At 38.0% G+C, this 14784-nt stretch overlaps 1 protein-coding gene across 2 annotated transcripts in view; it reads right to left on the bottom strand.

The window, feature by feature from the left end:
- Positions 1-2981: 2981 nt before the first annotated feature.
- LOC140127004 (chloride anion exchanger-like) overlaps positions 2982-14784 on the bottom strand; it is a 42345-nt gene continuing 30542 nt past the window's right edge. For both annotated transcript variants that reach the window (XM_072147135.1, XM_072147136.1), the window contains 4 exons: positions 14667-14721; positions 12846-12991; positions 9929-9994; positions 2982-4176 (listed from right to left, as the gene is read on the bottom strand). In XM_072147135.1, the coding sequence (XP_072003236.1) occupies positions 4153-4176; positions 9929-9994; positions 12846-12991; positions 14667-14721 (291 nt within the window). In that variant the 3' untranslated portion in view covers positions 2982-4152. The remainder of the gene's footprint in view (positions 4177-9928; positions 9995-12845; positions 12992-14666; positions 14722-14784) is intronic.

Raw genomic sequence — 14784 nt, 5'->3', positions numbered from 1 at the left:
ACTCTTGAATTTTATGTTTACCAGTTGTGAAAGGCTAAAAATTTAAATATGTACATACACATTTTAATGTATATAAACTAGTGCCCATCACAGGCCAGCCATGGTAACCTTATGTCCCAATTCCATGTCATATGACACGGCATCTGATCTGCAAATACATACGGCACATGAATGACACCTGTATTGCATCAAAACTTCCCACTTTCCACTAGAATACTATTGGAGGGCAGATCTGAAAATATGATCAAGAATAGAACCTGCTCTGAGTTTTTCCTCTCGCCCACTAGGCTCATACACAGGGCTGTGAAAATAACAGCCATGTGTATGAACCAACAAAACAATATGAGTCTAGCATGCGTCCTGCAAAAACATTCCTATCCAAGTGGCCTTCAATTTGAGAAATCCAACTTTTCTTTAAATAAAGAAAAAGAGTTATTGGGGGATATTTATCAGGACCTTTGTGCACCGCCAGTGGCGCAGAGGCCCTGAAATAATCGCAAATGCTAGCTTATTGCTAGCTTTTGCGATTATTTGCCCCGATCTGCCACCTTCACGCCAGTGGAGCATGAAGGGGCGTGAAAGGGGGGTGCGGGGGGATAGGAGTGGGCCGGTGCGGGGCGTTACTGTCCCCGCACCTGCGCACTTGCTGCTTCCAGCGACTTTTCATACGTGAAAAGTCGCCGGCTGCGTTTCTTTCTACGCCAGGCCCTGCCTGGCGTAGGATAAATGCTGCGCTGCAATCAGCCCCAATAAATCAAGAGCCTCTTGATGTATCGGGCTGCGAATTTGCAGCGGCGGGGCTATATAAATATCCCCCATTGTGTGTGTATAAAATAGTAAACATTTATCAAAAATGACATTAATGTGGTATCATGACAAAATTGATGGTTTTTCTATTTCCCATTAGAAATGGTCAATAAAAGATACTTTGTAAGATATGTGTAACCAAAAATAGTGGAATAAAACACTACCTACAGTTACATACAGTTACATTGATAAAAAAGTTTATATCTGGCAATGACTGAGGAGTTAAAGAGAAGCAAATGTACAACATGTTATTACATTTTACTGATAATTGTAGAGTATGGCAACTGTATTGTCCTTTTCTCCATTGTAGTTGAAGAGTTTAAGGTTTTCCTTTAAAGAAGACTTATCAGCTGTCATATTATGTTTTTTAAATTATATGAAAAATCTGGATCATATTTTTTTCCAATGTTGTGTCATTCCTTTGCTATTCTTTCTTGAAATTTAGTTTGCCAAGTGGTTGTTACTTACTGGATGTGTGTGTCCTGGCACGGTCCACCAATATCAATCAGCACTGTTTGAACAGTATCTGAATGTGCAGAGTTGGCTATAGGAATACCAGAGGGAATAGATAACTGATAATTTTGGGAAAAAAATATTTTTTCTGACCAAACACAAGAGTTGAAATGACAGCTCAAAAGAGTAATACCATTAACATTATACAATTATGAAGCTTGAGCTTTGATCATCTCCAGGAGTTGTAGACTTCTAAAATTTCCACATTATGCGGTTTTATTCAATACACAATATATAATGCTATCTCCTAGAATGTTAGTTGGATTAACAATAATCAATGATTGTAAATTAGTTTCTTAGACGTCGTAAACTTATCTTTAAATATATTATATAACAGTCACACGGAAAGGTTACATTGGGAGTCTGACTCAGAAAAATATTTTGCTTTGATTGGAGACATTCTTCAGAATCTTTATTTTTGCTTGCTTAGCTAAGAATACAACCTGAGCACACTGTATTTATACATCAGTAGGTACAGATACGGGTCTGTTCAAATATAGACTTGATCTGGGGGTTCCACTTCTGTTCAGGGTGTCTCACTTCTGACAAAACTTTCCATATATGTCTAATTACATCACTGGGGCACACTCTAGGTCTCATTTTAGCAAAGGTTAGTGATGGATATTAGTCAAACATAAATATTTAATATGTTTATATATTTATACTCTTTGTTGTGCAAAGGCCAGTATTCTCTTCAAGGTAAGAAGCACTTGATTTCACATCAGGAAATTCATACAAAGATTTATATTATGCAACTCAACTCTAGAAATTGATCTCAATTGCATACGAACTAATGACAGTACTAATGACATAAGAATAGTATCTGTCAATATGTTTGTGCACAGTAAATAGTGGAGAAATTTCATTTTCTTTCTGATATGGATTTTGATCAATAACTCCCTATAGTTCAAGTGGTATCCGTTCAGATTCCATCTCGAATATAGGGTATGCTCCCACAATGTTGCATGTAGGAAAACAAACAATACACTCTTCCATTGTGTGAACAAGGCCTTAAAGGAATCTTTAGGCTGAGTATATCTTTGAGGATAAGTGTTTGGTATTAGATAGGCTAAACTGAGACTAACACATTATTGAGCTTTTTCTGCAGTATCATGCATAGGAATCTATTCAGGGGTTGCAGTGGGATGCAGATGGCTTAGTTCACTGCATGTTGGCCATTCTTGAATGTTGCAGTAGAGCTCTCCTTAAAGTTAATAGGTGGTTTCTGGCTCTGTTCCCTCTATAGTTTTGGTGCTCAACAAATAACTATTGAGGGGAGAAGGTTACTAAACACATACTTCAATGCCTACATTGCAATTGCTGCAAAAGTTTTCTTTAAATCTTCATTTCTTTTTTTGCAATTTTCTGGGACTTTCAGTTCACCACTTGTAGGTCATAAATCTACTTATTTAAAAACCACTTAGGCCACGTCATATCTTTTATTCCACTACTCAGATTAGTAATGTCTAATAAAAATTCCATTTGTAACGTGTTAGTACATCTGAAAGTGTGATTTAATCATAAACACTTAAGATGTGCTTTCCTTATCAAAGGTTACTATTGATTTTTTACACTTCTTAGAGGTAATGGAAAATACTATGTTTTCAAACCATAACAGAAAAAAAAACTACAAGTTAAATTAAGACTTATTTGTGGATATGTAATATTTCCAAAAAGTTTAATAAAAGTGCTAAACATGTGGCTGTGCAAGATCGATTATAAAAATAACTTCAATGTATAGAAATGCATTTTTTTTGTGCTCTTTGCACAAACAATTTCTATCCCCTATTTTTTAATCATATTAATTTTTACCTTTCAGAAAAGACCCTTTTTCCTTTACATGTTCCAATGTATTAATGTACCCTGCCCAGAATACATTAAAGGAAACCTACCACCACGATTCTACCTATAAAGGTAGATCGGGTGGCAGGTGGATGAATGGGACGTGAGGATAGCCCTTTTTTGGGCTAATCCTCACGTCTCGGCTATCTTTCTGTGCATACTCCGGGCCCGGAGCTACTGCGCATGTGCAGAAAGCCGCAGATGCTGGGGGACTCGGACGAGGGAGCTACGAGGAGCTGCGTGCCGAAGATTAAATGGTAGGCGGAGAAAAGAGGCTACTGGGGCGTGGAGTAGCCGCGACTTGTAGCCTCATGTCCGGCTACTTCATGCCCCAGTAGCCGCTTAAAAATTTTTACATATCCCAGGATTAAAGTTTTCTAAATGATAGCCGGGACGTGAGGATTAGCCCAAAAAAGGGCTATCCTCAAGTCCCATTCATCCACTTACCACCCAATCTACCTTTATAGGTGGTAGGTTCCCTTTAAATGGGTTATCAATGGTTTACAAAGATGGATAACAAAAGGCCCAATCAATGTAAAATAGAAAAAAAGGAAAAGTAATCTAGGACTGTAGTGGAAGCCATCAATGAGAATCACCATAGCAGTACTCACTTATTGGCTGTAGAAGGTCCACAGTTTCCACAGTGAAAAAAGAGACACTTCCTGTCCATTTCTATAATGTAGTTTAAGATCAACAAAACAAACAACTATATTCATATGCTTAATAATAATAGCAATGGAACTGTTAAAAAAATACATTTTCTACATTTTGCACTCGATTTGGTTTAGATTTTTGGTTTAGTCTTTGTGCAAGTTGATTTTTTTTATTCCATGCCTATGCAACTTAACTTAATGGAGATATATTAGAAATATACAAAACAAGATGAAATCTAGAAGTAGATTGATATTTCTCAGAAAATGAGAGCGCATCTTAGAAAACACAATGTGTCACCAAGCACATCATTTATAATCCAGGACTGAGGGTTGAACATCAGAATTTTGTTTCAGAGGCCACCTAAAAGAGAAATCATTATCAGAAAATGACATTTTTAAACACAACCAATTAGTCTCTCTTCATATATACCCCCAACATACACATTCCATTATGATACCCACAAATGTAGTACCAAAACACCAGAGGAAAACTACAGTAACTTTACACTCACCTATAGATATTCAGTATGATTCATGCAATACATATTTATGTCAACCATGGTAGTAAATGGTAGTAACCATGGTAGTCTTCCGAAGACCCGAGGCTGTCTTGTTTTAACTCATTCATTACAATGTGCTATCAGCACATTATAATGAATGAGGAAAATCCCCATATACTGTAGTATGGCAGTATATGATAGGATCGATCAGACAAACCTATGGTTAAAGTACCCTAGGGACTCTGAAAAGTAGTAAAACTAAAAATAAAAAAAAATTTAGATAAAAAATATAATAAAAAAACTAAAATTTCAAATCTCCCCCCTTTCCCTAGAACTGATATAAATATTAATAAACAGTATATATCCTAAACACATTAGGTATCGCCCCATCCAAAAATGACAGATCTATCAAAATATAATAATGATTTTTTCACTGCGTTTAACCCCATAATGGAAAATAGCTTTTTTGCCATTTTGAAAAATATAAAAAAAATCAATAAAAAGTGATCAAAAGGTCGCACTGTCATAAAAATGATAGCAATGAAAACACCATCAAAAGTCGCAAAAATTGACACCATACACAGCTCTGCGCACCAAAGTATGAAAAAGTTATTGGCACCAGAAGATTTTTGTAAATGTATGAAAACATTATAAAACCTATACAAATTTGGTATCCCCGTAATCGTACTGACCCAAAGAATAAAGTAGACATGTCATTTGGGGCGCACAGGGAAAGCTGTAATATCCAAGACCACAAGAAAACGGCGCAAATGGGTTTTTTCAACATTTTCATTGCATTTGGAATTATTTTTCCGCTTCCTAGTACACTGTGCAGAATATTAACTACCATCATTATGTATTTGTGATGCAGAAAATAAGCCATCACAGAGCTCTTTATGTGAAAAAATAAAAAAGTTATAGATTTTTGAAGGTGGGGAGTGAAAAATGGAAGTGAAAAAACTTAAAAGGGCCAGGTCGTTAAGGGGTAAAAGGGCAGAACCAGTACCGAATTTGGTAAAGAGAGAGGTGTCAACTTTCATGTGTGGCTGCAGCTTTAAGGCACAATTCCTATGAGGTGGGTCCGGTGTAAAGGTTTTAATTCATGCCTGAACCTGCATCAATAATTGTAATGTGGAAATTTCAAGCCTGGCTACATACATTATGTATATATATATATATACCTTCATGATTTCTTAATCGTTGGCTGTTTGTCACACTTAAATGTTTAATATCACCAAATATCAACAAATTTAACCCCTTCAGGACATAACCAGTTTGTGTCTGGCATGTGTTGCTTTATATGGTTATAACGTTTGAGCACTTAAACTTACCGGAATGATTTTGGGACTGTTTTTTTTGACTCATTGTATTTCATATTAGTGGTAAATCTTGGTTGATATGTTTTGCATTTATTTATAAAAAAAAAAACATGAAATTTGCATAATTTATTAAGAAATATGTCATTTTCAAAATTCTAAATTATCTGCTTTTGAGACTGATAGTTATCCACCATAATGAGTTACTTACTAACATTTCCCATATCTCAAACTTTATTTTTTTTCATAATTTTCAAAATTAAAATTTTTGGGATATTTTTTTTCAATGAGTTGGAAAAATAAATTATTATAATGCCCCCCATTTTCAGAAGTACACCCCTCAAACTAATAAAAACTGCTTTTATGAAGATTTTTTCTGCGAGGTACAGAAGGGAAGGAAGGCCATATAGCTGCCAGATTTGTCCTAGCAGATTTTACTTTCCTCATTGGTGCCAGTTTGTAGGCTATACACTAGTGCGACCATCTGTCTATCTGTATCAATAGAATTGGAAAGAGTATACAGAAATACACCAAGCACCAATTCACACTGACTTCGGAACATTTTTTTTGAATATTTTAATCGAGTTGTAGCCTCTGTACATAAAAATGGGTATATACCCTTGTTCTCAGAGTATTGTACCACAACACTTCACATACCATAAATAAAATAAATTAACAAAGATAAAAATGTATTATAAAAATGATAAAAAAGTATTATACTTATCAGCGTTTTTTTCATGACTTCTATTTTTGAGGTATAGGTAAGCACGTGGGCATCTTCGAGTGCCACCCTACTTTTTGCCCTGCCTGTGATCACACATTGATGTCTTTTTACGTCTTAACTTTTTATAAAAACATCACATTTATTATTTTTTTGCAGCCCAACATTGCTGCTGATTTATAAAGGATCCCATTTTTTATCATTGTTTAGTATTTAGTAATGGTATGTACTCTAATTTATTTTATGTATGGTATGTGAAGTGTTGTGGTACAATACTCTGAGAACAAGGGTATATACTCATTTTTATGTACAGAGGCTACAACTCGATTAAAATTTTCTAAATTTTTTTTTCCGAAGTCAGTGTGAATTGTTGCTTGGTGTATTTCTTATACTCTTGTAAAGTAAAACATGTCCCACAAAAATCTCTCAACCAGCTCTATAGACAAAAGAATTAAAAGAATTGTACCACTTGGAAAATGGCGATGCAAAAATTATAAATTTTTTCCTCACATGAGGTTTTATTCAAGAAAATACAGTATAAGCCGACCCGAGTATAAGCCGAGACCCCTAATTATACCACCAAAAACTGGGAAAAACTACTGACTCGAGTATTAGCCGAGGGTGGGAATACAGCAAGCCCCTAGTAGTATACAGCAAGCTCCTAGTAGTATACAGCAAGCCCCTAGTAGTATACAGCAGCCCCTAGTAGTATTCAGCAGCCCCTAGTAGTATACAGCAACCCCCTAGTAGTATACAGCAGCCCCTAGTAGTATACAGCAAGCCCCTAGTAGTATACAGCAAGCCCCTAGTAGTATACAGCAAGCCCCTAGTAGTATACAGCAGCCCCTAGTAGTATACAGCAAGCCCCTAGTAGTATACAGCAAGCCCCTAGTAGTATACAGCAGCCCCTAGTAGTATACAGCAGCCTGCCCCCACGGCCCTTAAAAAAATAAACTTAAATACTCCGATTTCAGCGCAGCTCCCCGATGTCGGCGCGGCTTACCGATGTCCCTGATTTCAGCGTGTTCCGTCTTCTTTCTTCTCCGCGGCTCCTCTTCTCTCTTCTTTCTTCCGGCGTCCATGCCGGAAGAAAGAAGAGGAGCCGCGGAGAAGAAAGAAGATGGAACACGCTGACATCGGGGACATCGGTAAGCCGCGCTGACATCGGAGGGTGAGTATTTAAGTTTATTTTTTTTAAGTGGGTCATTTTTTTTTTTGTAATAGACTCGTGTATAAGCCGAGGGGACATTTTTCAGCACATTTTTTGTGCTGAAAAACTCGGCTTATAAATGAGTATATATACGGTAAGTAAAATGTAAGCAAAAAAATAGGAATTTGTTATCAATATAATTGTACTTACTTATAACATGTTACTTAGGGTATACGGTAAACACAAAAAAAAGTAAAAATCTTTTATTTTTACCATCTAAAATGGTATCACTGAACTCATGTGATCTCTAACTGGCGATTGTGCATGGACAGTTGGAGATCAAATGACCTTCCACCTGTGGCCATCCACCTGTGGGATGTCTGGATGATGAAGTAAAAGACAGGAGGTTTTACTTTACATATCAAGAAAGCAGTGCAGAACTTTTAATAGATGTATATTGGTAAATTACCTAATAACCTCCCCCTGACAATTAAACATGCATTACAAAAAACATGAGGCCAAACCCTTTAAGCTATAAACTGTCTGCGTCCTAAAGGGGTTAAATTTGTTTGGTGATCTGAAACATTTACGTCTGACAAATATTCAAAACAATGAATGAGAAATCATGAGGAGGCAAATACTTTTTCACACCCGTGAGCCCTCTCCATAATACTATGTCACATGTCGGTAAGGGGTTAAAATTCCTTGTAAGATGTCTAAGTTAGATTTCAGAGTGACCTGATAAAAATTGCATAGATTTGTGAATCTGACCACAGCGCACTCACTTCCTACAGGTGAACCATACCACACAGACTCTCCACAGAGGAGAACACAAAACATCATAGCAACTGCTGATGATGATAGGGGTTCTTTCATATAGTAATAATGATGGAGAATGCAGTACAGCATCATAATTGTATATTGCTGGTCTCTTACAGTAGGATAATATACACTCATCGGCCACTTTATTAGGTACACCTGTCCAACTGCTCGTTAACACTTAATTTCTAATAAGCCAATCACATGGCGGCAACTCAGTGCATTTAGGCATGTAGACATGGTCAAGACAATCTCCTGCAGTTCAAACCGAGCATCAGTATGGGGAAGAAAGGTGATTTGAGTGCCTTTGAACGTGGCATGGTTGTTGGTGCCAGAAGGGCTGCTCTGAGTATTTCAGAAACTGCTGATCTACTGGGATTTTCACGCCCAACCATCGCTAGGGTTTACAGAGAATGGTCCGAAAAAGAAAAAACATCCAGTGAGCGGCAGTTCTGTGGGCGGAAATGCCTTGTTGATGCCAGAGGTCAGAGAAGAATGGGCAGACTGGTTCGAGCTGATAGAAAGGCAACAGTGACTCAAATCGCCACCCGTTACAACCAAGGTAGGCAGAAGAGCATCTCTGAACGCACAGTACGTCGAACTTTGAGGCAGATGGGCTACAGCAGCAGAAGACCACACCGGGTGCCACTCCTTTCAGCTAAGAACAGGAAACTGAGGCTACAATTTGCACAAGCTCATCGAAATTGGACAGTAGAAGATTGGAAAAACGTTGCCTGGTCTGATGAGTCTTGATTTCTGCTGCGACATTCGGATGGTAGGGTCAGAATTTGGCGTCAACATCATGAAAGCATGGATCCATCCTGCCTTGTATCAACGGTTCAGGCTGGTGGTGGTGGTGTCAAGGTGTGGGGAATATTTTCATGGCACTCTTTGGGCCCCTTGGTACCAATTGAGCATCGTTGCAATGCCACAGCCTACCTGAGTATTGTTGCTGACCATGTCCATCCCTTTATGACCACAATGTACCCAACATCTGATGGCTACTTTCAGCAGGATAATGCGCCATGTCATAAAGCTGGAATCATCTCAGACTGGTTTCTTGAACATGACAATGAGTTCACTGTACTCAAATGGCCTCCACAGTCACCAGATCTCAATCCAATAGAGCATCTTTGGGATGTGGTGGAACGGGAGATTCGCATCATGGATGTGCAGCCGACAAATCTGCGGCAACTGTGTGATGCCATCATGTCAATATGGACCAAAATCTCTGAGGAATGCTTCCAGCACCTTTTTGAATCTATGCCACGAAGAATTGAGGCAGTTCTGAAGGCAAAAGGGGGTCCAACCCGTTACTAGCATGGTGTACCTAATAAAGTGGCCGGTGAGTGTATATTGAGAAGGTTTATTGAAAATTAGTAAAATAAGGTCTATTGGTTTGGCAGAAATCATTTGCAATTGGGTTGAAAACTGGCTGAAGGATCATATCCAGAGAGTTGTGGTCAATGATTCCTACTCGAAATGGTCACCAGTTATGAGGGGTGTACCCCAGGGTTCTGTGCTTGGCCCACTACTATTTAACTTGTTTGTTAACGATAAAGAGGTAGGAATTAATAGCACTGTGTCTATTTTTGCCGATGACCTACCACATGTTCATTAATGTAGATAGTACCGTTGGTAACGCCTTGTAGAGACATAACTGTGCCAGAATCCTGAAAAAAAGTAATAAGGTAGTAAATGTAAAGAGTGTGGAACTTTATTTGTAGCTGTTCAAAACAGAATAAAATGAAATAAAAGCATATTATAAAATATTGAAGGTGTTTCCATGGATAATGGTAATTTAGCCATAGAACTGATCAACAATACGAGTTCAAGTGAGCTCAACCTGGTATTATTTTTTCTTTTAAGCATTTTATTGTTGCTTTTTTGTGGAATGAAGTTTAGGTCATTTTTTGTGATTGGTGATATTTTTCCTGCCTTTTAAGAAACCAATGCGAATAAAAATGGAAGAAACACCACACCCAGAGCATGCTCCACTTAGTAAATAACCCTCCCCAAAACACCAGAAAATAACTCAGCATGTTCACTATTATTAGCTTGCTAAAGGGTTTAAAAATGGCAACATAAATATCCTGAGAAATGCTGAAAACACTCTTTTTAGATCTAGTATGATATTGTTGTCACAGCCAGCAGGTCATTTTAGATCCTATTTCTGGAGCTTTCTGACCAGGTAATCCACCCATACATACCCAAAAATGTAGTGTAATATAGTATATGAACCAGATGAGTGGAATAAAATACTATTATTCTGCTCTCTACTTTCGGGGATCTCAATCCAGTTCATTGCTATAGTTTTTATCTACAGTATAGCTCATATTCTATCCAGAAATGACCGGCATGTACAGTAGCGAAAGAGTGACACCCTCAGGATAGAAAATGAAAAAAATGTATAACCTTGGAGGGTGCATTGCATGGTAACGGATGATAAACACAGTGACACCACATGCTCCTAATCACCCCATGTAACAGAGATAGCATATATCTATATTCTACTTATTTACAACTATGTGTCTCAATAAGAGTAATGCGTACAGTGCTATGATTAAAATATTATTGTGTAACATACAAGAAAATATGACATTTATAGCTAAAACCAACTATGGTTAACTAATTTAAAATTATGAGAAAAATACATGATACTCTGTGACAGATTGTTTTGCTTTTTATATTGTACTCTGCTTCTCTGCTTTCATGCTAAGCATCCATAAAAATATATGCAGGGTCCTGTTTCACAGACAGACCACAACTCAGGATTCCTTACATCATAGCAATATATGATGCAAGAGTCCCTGACTCCCTGCTATACATTAGTGCTGACACTATAACTAGTCGGACATCCTTTTTTATGTATCCTCACAGTCTATAGTCTATAAGTGAAAAACTGTTCTGACTAGGATATGCTCAGCCTTTAACAGATCTATCTCATGGTCCGCTTAAATAATGTCCCTGGCCACTGATCCATTGTTAGGTTTTGCATTTGGTGCAGCTGTGTTCTGTCCATTCAAAAAGGTATGATACATAGCTGATTATTACTTAGTCTTAAGCCACTGTTTGTCTTTGGCAAGGGGCAGAGCTCATCCTTCATTTTTTGCAGCATGGGAAAGCAATTTGTATCCTTTCTACAGTGCTGCCTATGGTAATTGTTCCATGTTAGCAACAAGTAAATCCACTGCTGCTAACCTAAAGTGACGATGCTGAGTGTGTTTGTGACCTTACAGGGGTATTCAAGGGAATCAATATCAGAAAGGCAGATGCCTGACATGTTTTGTGATTTTGTGTCACATCGGGTATAGTGCAGCTGCAACCAAATGAGTTGTGTGCGACACATATGTGTCACTTCTTACATTTCTGTCACATCTTCTCACTAAATACGTGTGCAAGTAGTTTACACATTAAAGAAAGAAAGTGAAAAGTCCGACAGAAAACTGGGGCAGGGGTTTTGCTAAATGTGGCCCTGTGTGTTTCCCAGCTAGGGTTGTGTAATTCAGGGCCTAGCCAGCCAATTGCTGGGGGCAAAATCCAGGTGCTGGATAAATTGCTAATGCTCAGTTTACTCAGGGGCTGGTTATTGTTTCTTTTGTGACCTGTGTTAGTACTGACCATGTAACCTGCCAGATCTGGAACACTGTGGGGCTTATTTACTAAGGGTCCGCGGATCACACTTTCGTTGGATTTTCATACACCAGGAAGAAGAAGGTGAACTCTGACGGACCTGAGCGGGGAAGCAACACATGCAGGATATCGGGCGCACAATCTTCGTGAATCGCGGCTCAGTGAATTCCAAAAAAGATTACGCACTTTCGGGGATCGCCACAGGACAGGTGAGTAAATATGCCCCTGTATTTTGCCAGATCTAAAACCCTGCGTACCCCAGCCTGAGCCAGAACCCTGCTTACTTCCAGCCTGAGATGGAACCCTATATACAGCCAGCCTAAGACAGAATCCTGTATACCCATCCCTGAGCCAGGACCCTATGTAAGTGATCCTTTACCTGGCCTGTTCTCCTGCCTGTTCCTGACCAGGATGGTCCAGCCAACACCGATGATCTTTCAAACTTTTATTAAATCATCTTCATTTATCCACAGTGTCATTCCTTAAATCCATAACTCCTACGCGTTTCAAACGGACTAGCCATTCTTAATCATGGAAGATGAATAAGAATGGCTAGTCCATTTGAAACACATAGGAATTATGGATTTAAGGAATGACACTGTAGATAAATGAAGATGATTTAATAAAAGTTTGAGTTTGAAAGATCATCGGTGTTGGCTGGACCATCAGATTTTTTTCTTGAATTGTATCTTGCCGTTGCAAACAAGGCGGGTGCCGTGCCGACTCCAGAGTGCATTCAGAGGTGAGTTGGGAATCTTTTTCATTTTCCTGCAGTCTGGTTTCTGGCCTGTACTATTTTCTCTTCAGTTGATTGAAATATTTCTCTAGTAATACTTATGCTATTGGTCTTGTTCTAGGATCATGTGATCTATAATACTAAATTTAATTTACCTTTTCTGGGTCACATTTTAGTTCATCTTCCAAACCATGCTTCTCCAGTACATGTAAAACTGCATCGTGAACCGTGAGGTAAAATATTGATGTTTTAATATCTTTGTCAAAAAACTCACTTCTTTTCAATTTATCCAGTACAGAACCTATTGAGCAATAAGACACAATGTTCAATGTTAATAAAGTAACACAATTGCAGGTCATATTAAAAATTATTAAAATACAATAAAGAAGCTTGTTTTATTGAATAATATGCAATGACAAATAAAGGGTCAACATTGTAACATATAGCATAATAGTGTGTATCAGATAGTAATGGATTGTAATGGTTAAATACACGTCACTCCTAGTAGTATATGGTTAAGTTGGTGCTCATGTTAGGGAACCACCCCCAAAAGTAGGTATTAGATAACATACAGAACTTCTACATATGGCTACATGCCGAAGTAGTACACCCCAGAATAGGAGAGAGAGTATAAGCATAGAACCACCTAGCTTATATTTAAAGCCTATAGAATTTAGATCACAATCTTGGATGAAAATAGTCTGTCCTGAAAGACACCCTTGATATGGTTAAACTATTCAGGCACTATTTACATTTATACGAGGTAGGTGTACCAGGGCTACAACAGCATGATGCCACACATTAATCTGCATCAACAATTCCCTCAAAAAGATAAACGTCAGGAGCAGAAGGGACAGATGAGAGGGGTTGGCCACTTCACCTAATGTTTTTGTAATGTGTGTGTAAGTGTGGGTGATCAGGATATTTGGCAATTTACTAATATGTACCTTTTAAAAGTTTTCTACCACTTTTTTTAAAACGCAAAGTGAAGCATCCTGTCTTATACCTCAGTCAGACATTCCTGGCCATAAAATGGCCACAGATGGGGGTCCTGGCAGATCAATTGTTCATGCACAGATAAGATCACATGACCCATCCACCAAAACAAAACAAAAATTAACTAATATCCTGCCCCCCACCCTTACACACTTCACAAACCCCTGAAGGTCACTGACCTCCAAAAGCTTGCAATGGGTATACACACCGACACCAGTTTCTGGGCTTGAAATAGGTTGGAGGGGTGTGACCAAATGCATAGTGGTGGGGCACAGGGCATTCCTTTCCTGTGCCTGGGTGCCTTAATTTGTAGGCTTTTATGCAAAACTATGCCTGGTCGGGTCTAAGCCTCTTAATGTATCCAGGTAACGGGCAGGCTTGGTGCAGCCTAGTATATATGCTTATGCTCTGCGGGTGCCACATCAGGTTGCATCAGTGACTCTCTCCATTTCAAACATACCATCAGAGTAAGGAATGACTGTTGTATGATGTAGCGTTGAATCATGAGAGTATTTATGGACGGTGACACCGAGAGATGAGATGTCATAATGCCTATATTTTGTTTCCAGTTTCTCTATTCTATTACATATTAATAAGATATTCCCTTCCTGCAAACTTTTGAAAAACATGGATGCAAATACAATATCACTGACTGAAAAGTGATATTTATTTTGTGGAACAAACCTGTCTGAATAAGCCCTAAGCCACATTTATACATTTTTAACATTTAAGAGCTGCCTTGTCTAAATTTGCACTTAAGACTAGTACATACTCCCCATTGAATGTAGTGTATTTTATAAAGCATCTAACCATAAAGACATTTATGCAAAAACATGAGATAAAACATTTGTGCAAAGATGGCTGTTATAAAAATAACAGTTAATTTCAAGAACAAAGCAGTATTGTACAGAGTGAAAATAACTGAATGTGAGTGTTGTAATTCTTTACACCACACACTTATGTAAGGAATTTTTACTTACACTCGGCACTGGCAATGTATGTGTCAACTTCAACCTTGTTGAATTCCTTTAATATCTTAAAAAAATGTAACATATATTGTCAGGTCTAATGAGAGCTCTTATATGTAGCTAAATCTTA

This window comes from Engystomops pustulosus, chromosome 4 (assembly GCF_040894005.1).
Source record: "Engystomops pustulosus chromosome 4, aEngPut4.maternal, whole genome shotgun sequence".
Lineage (NCBI taxonomy): Eukaryota > Metazoa > Chordata > Amphibia > Anura > Leptodactylidae > Engystomops > Engystomops pustulosus.
This window is presented reverse-complemented; position numbering and strand designations above follow the sequence as displayed.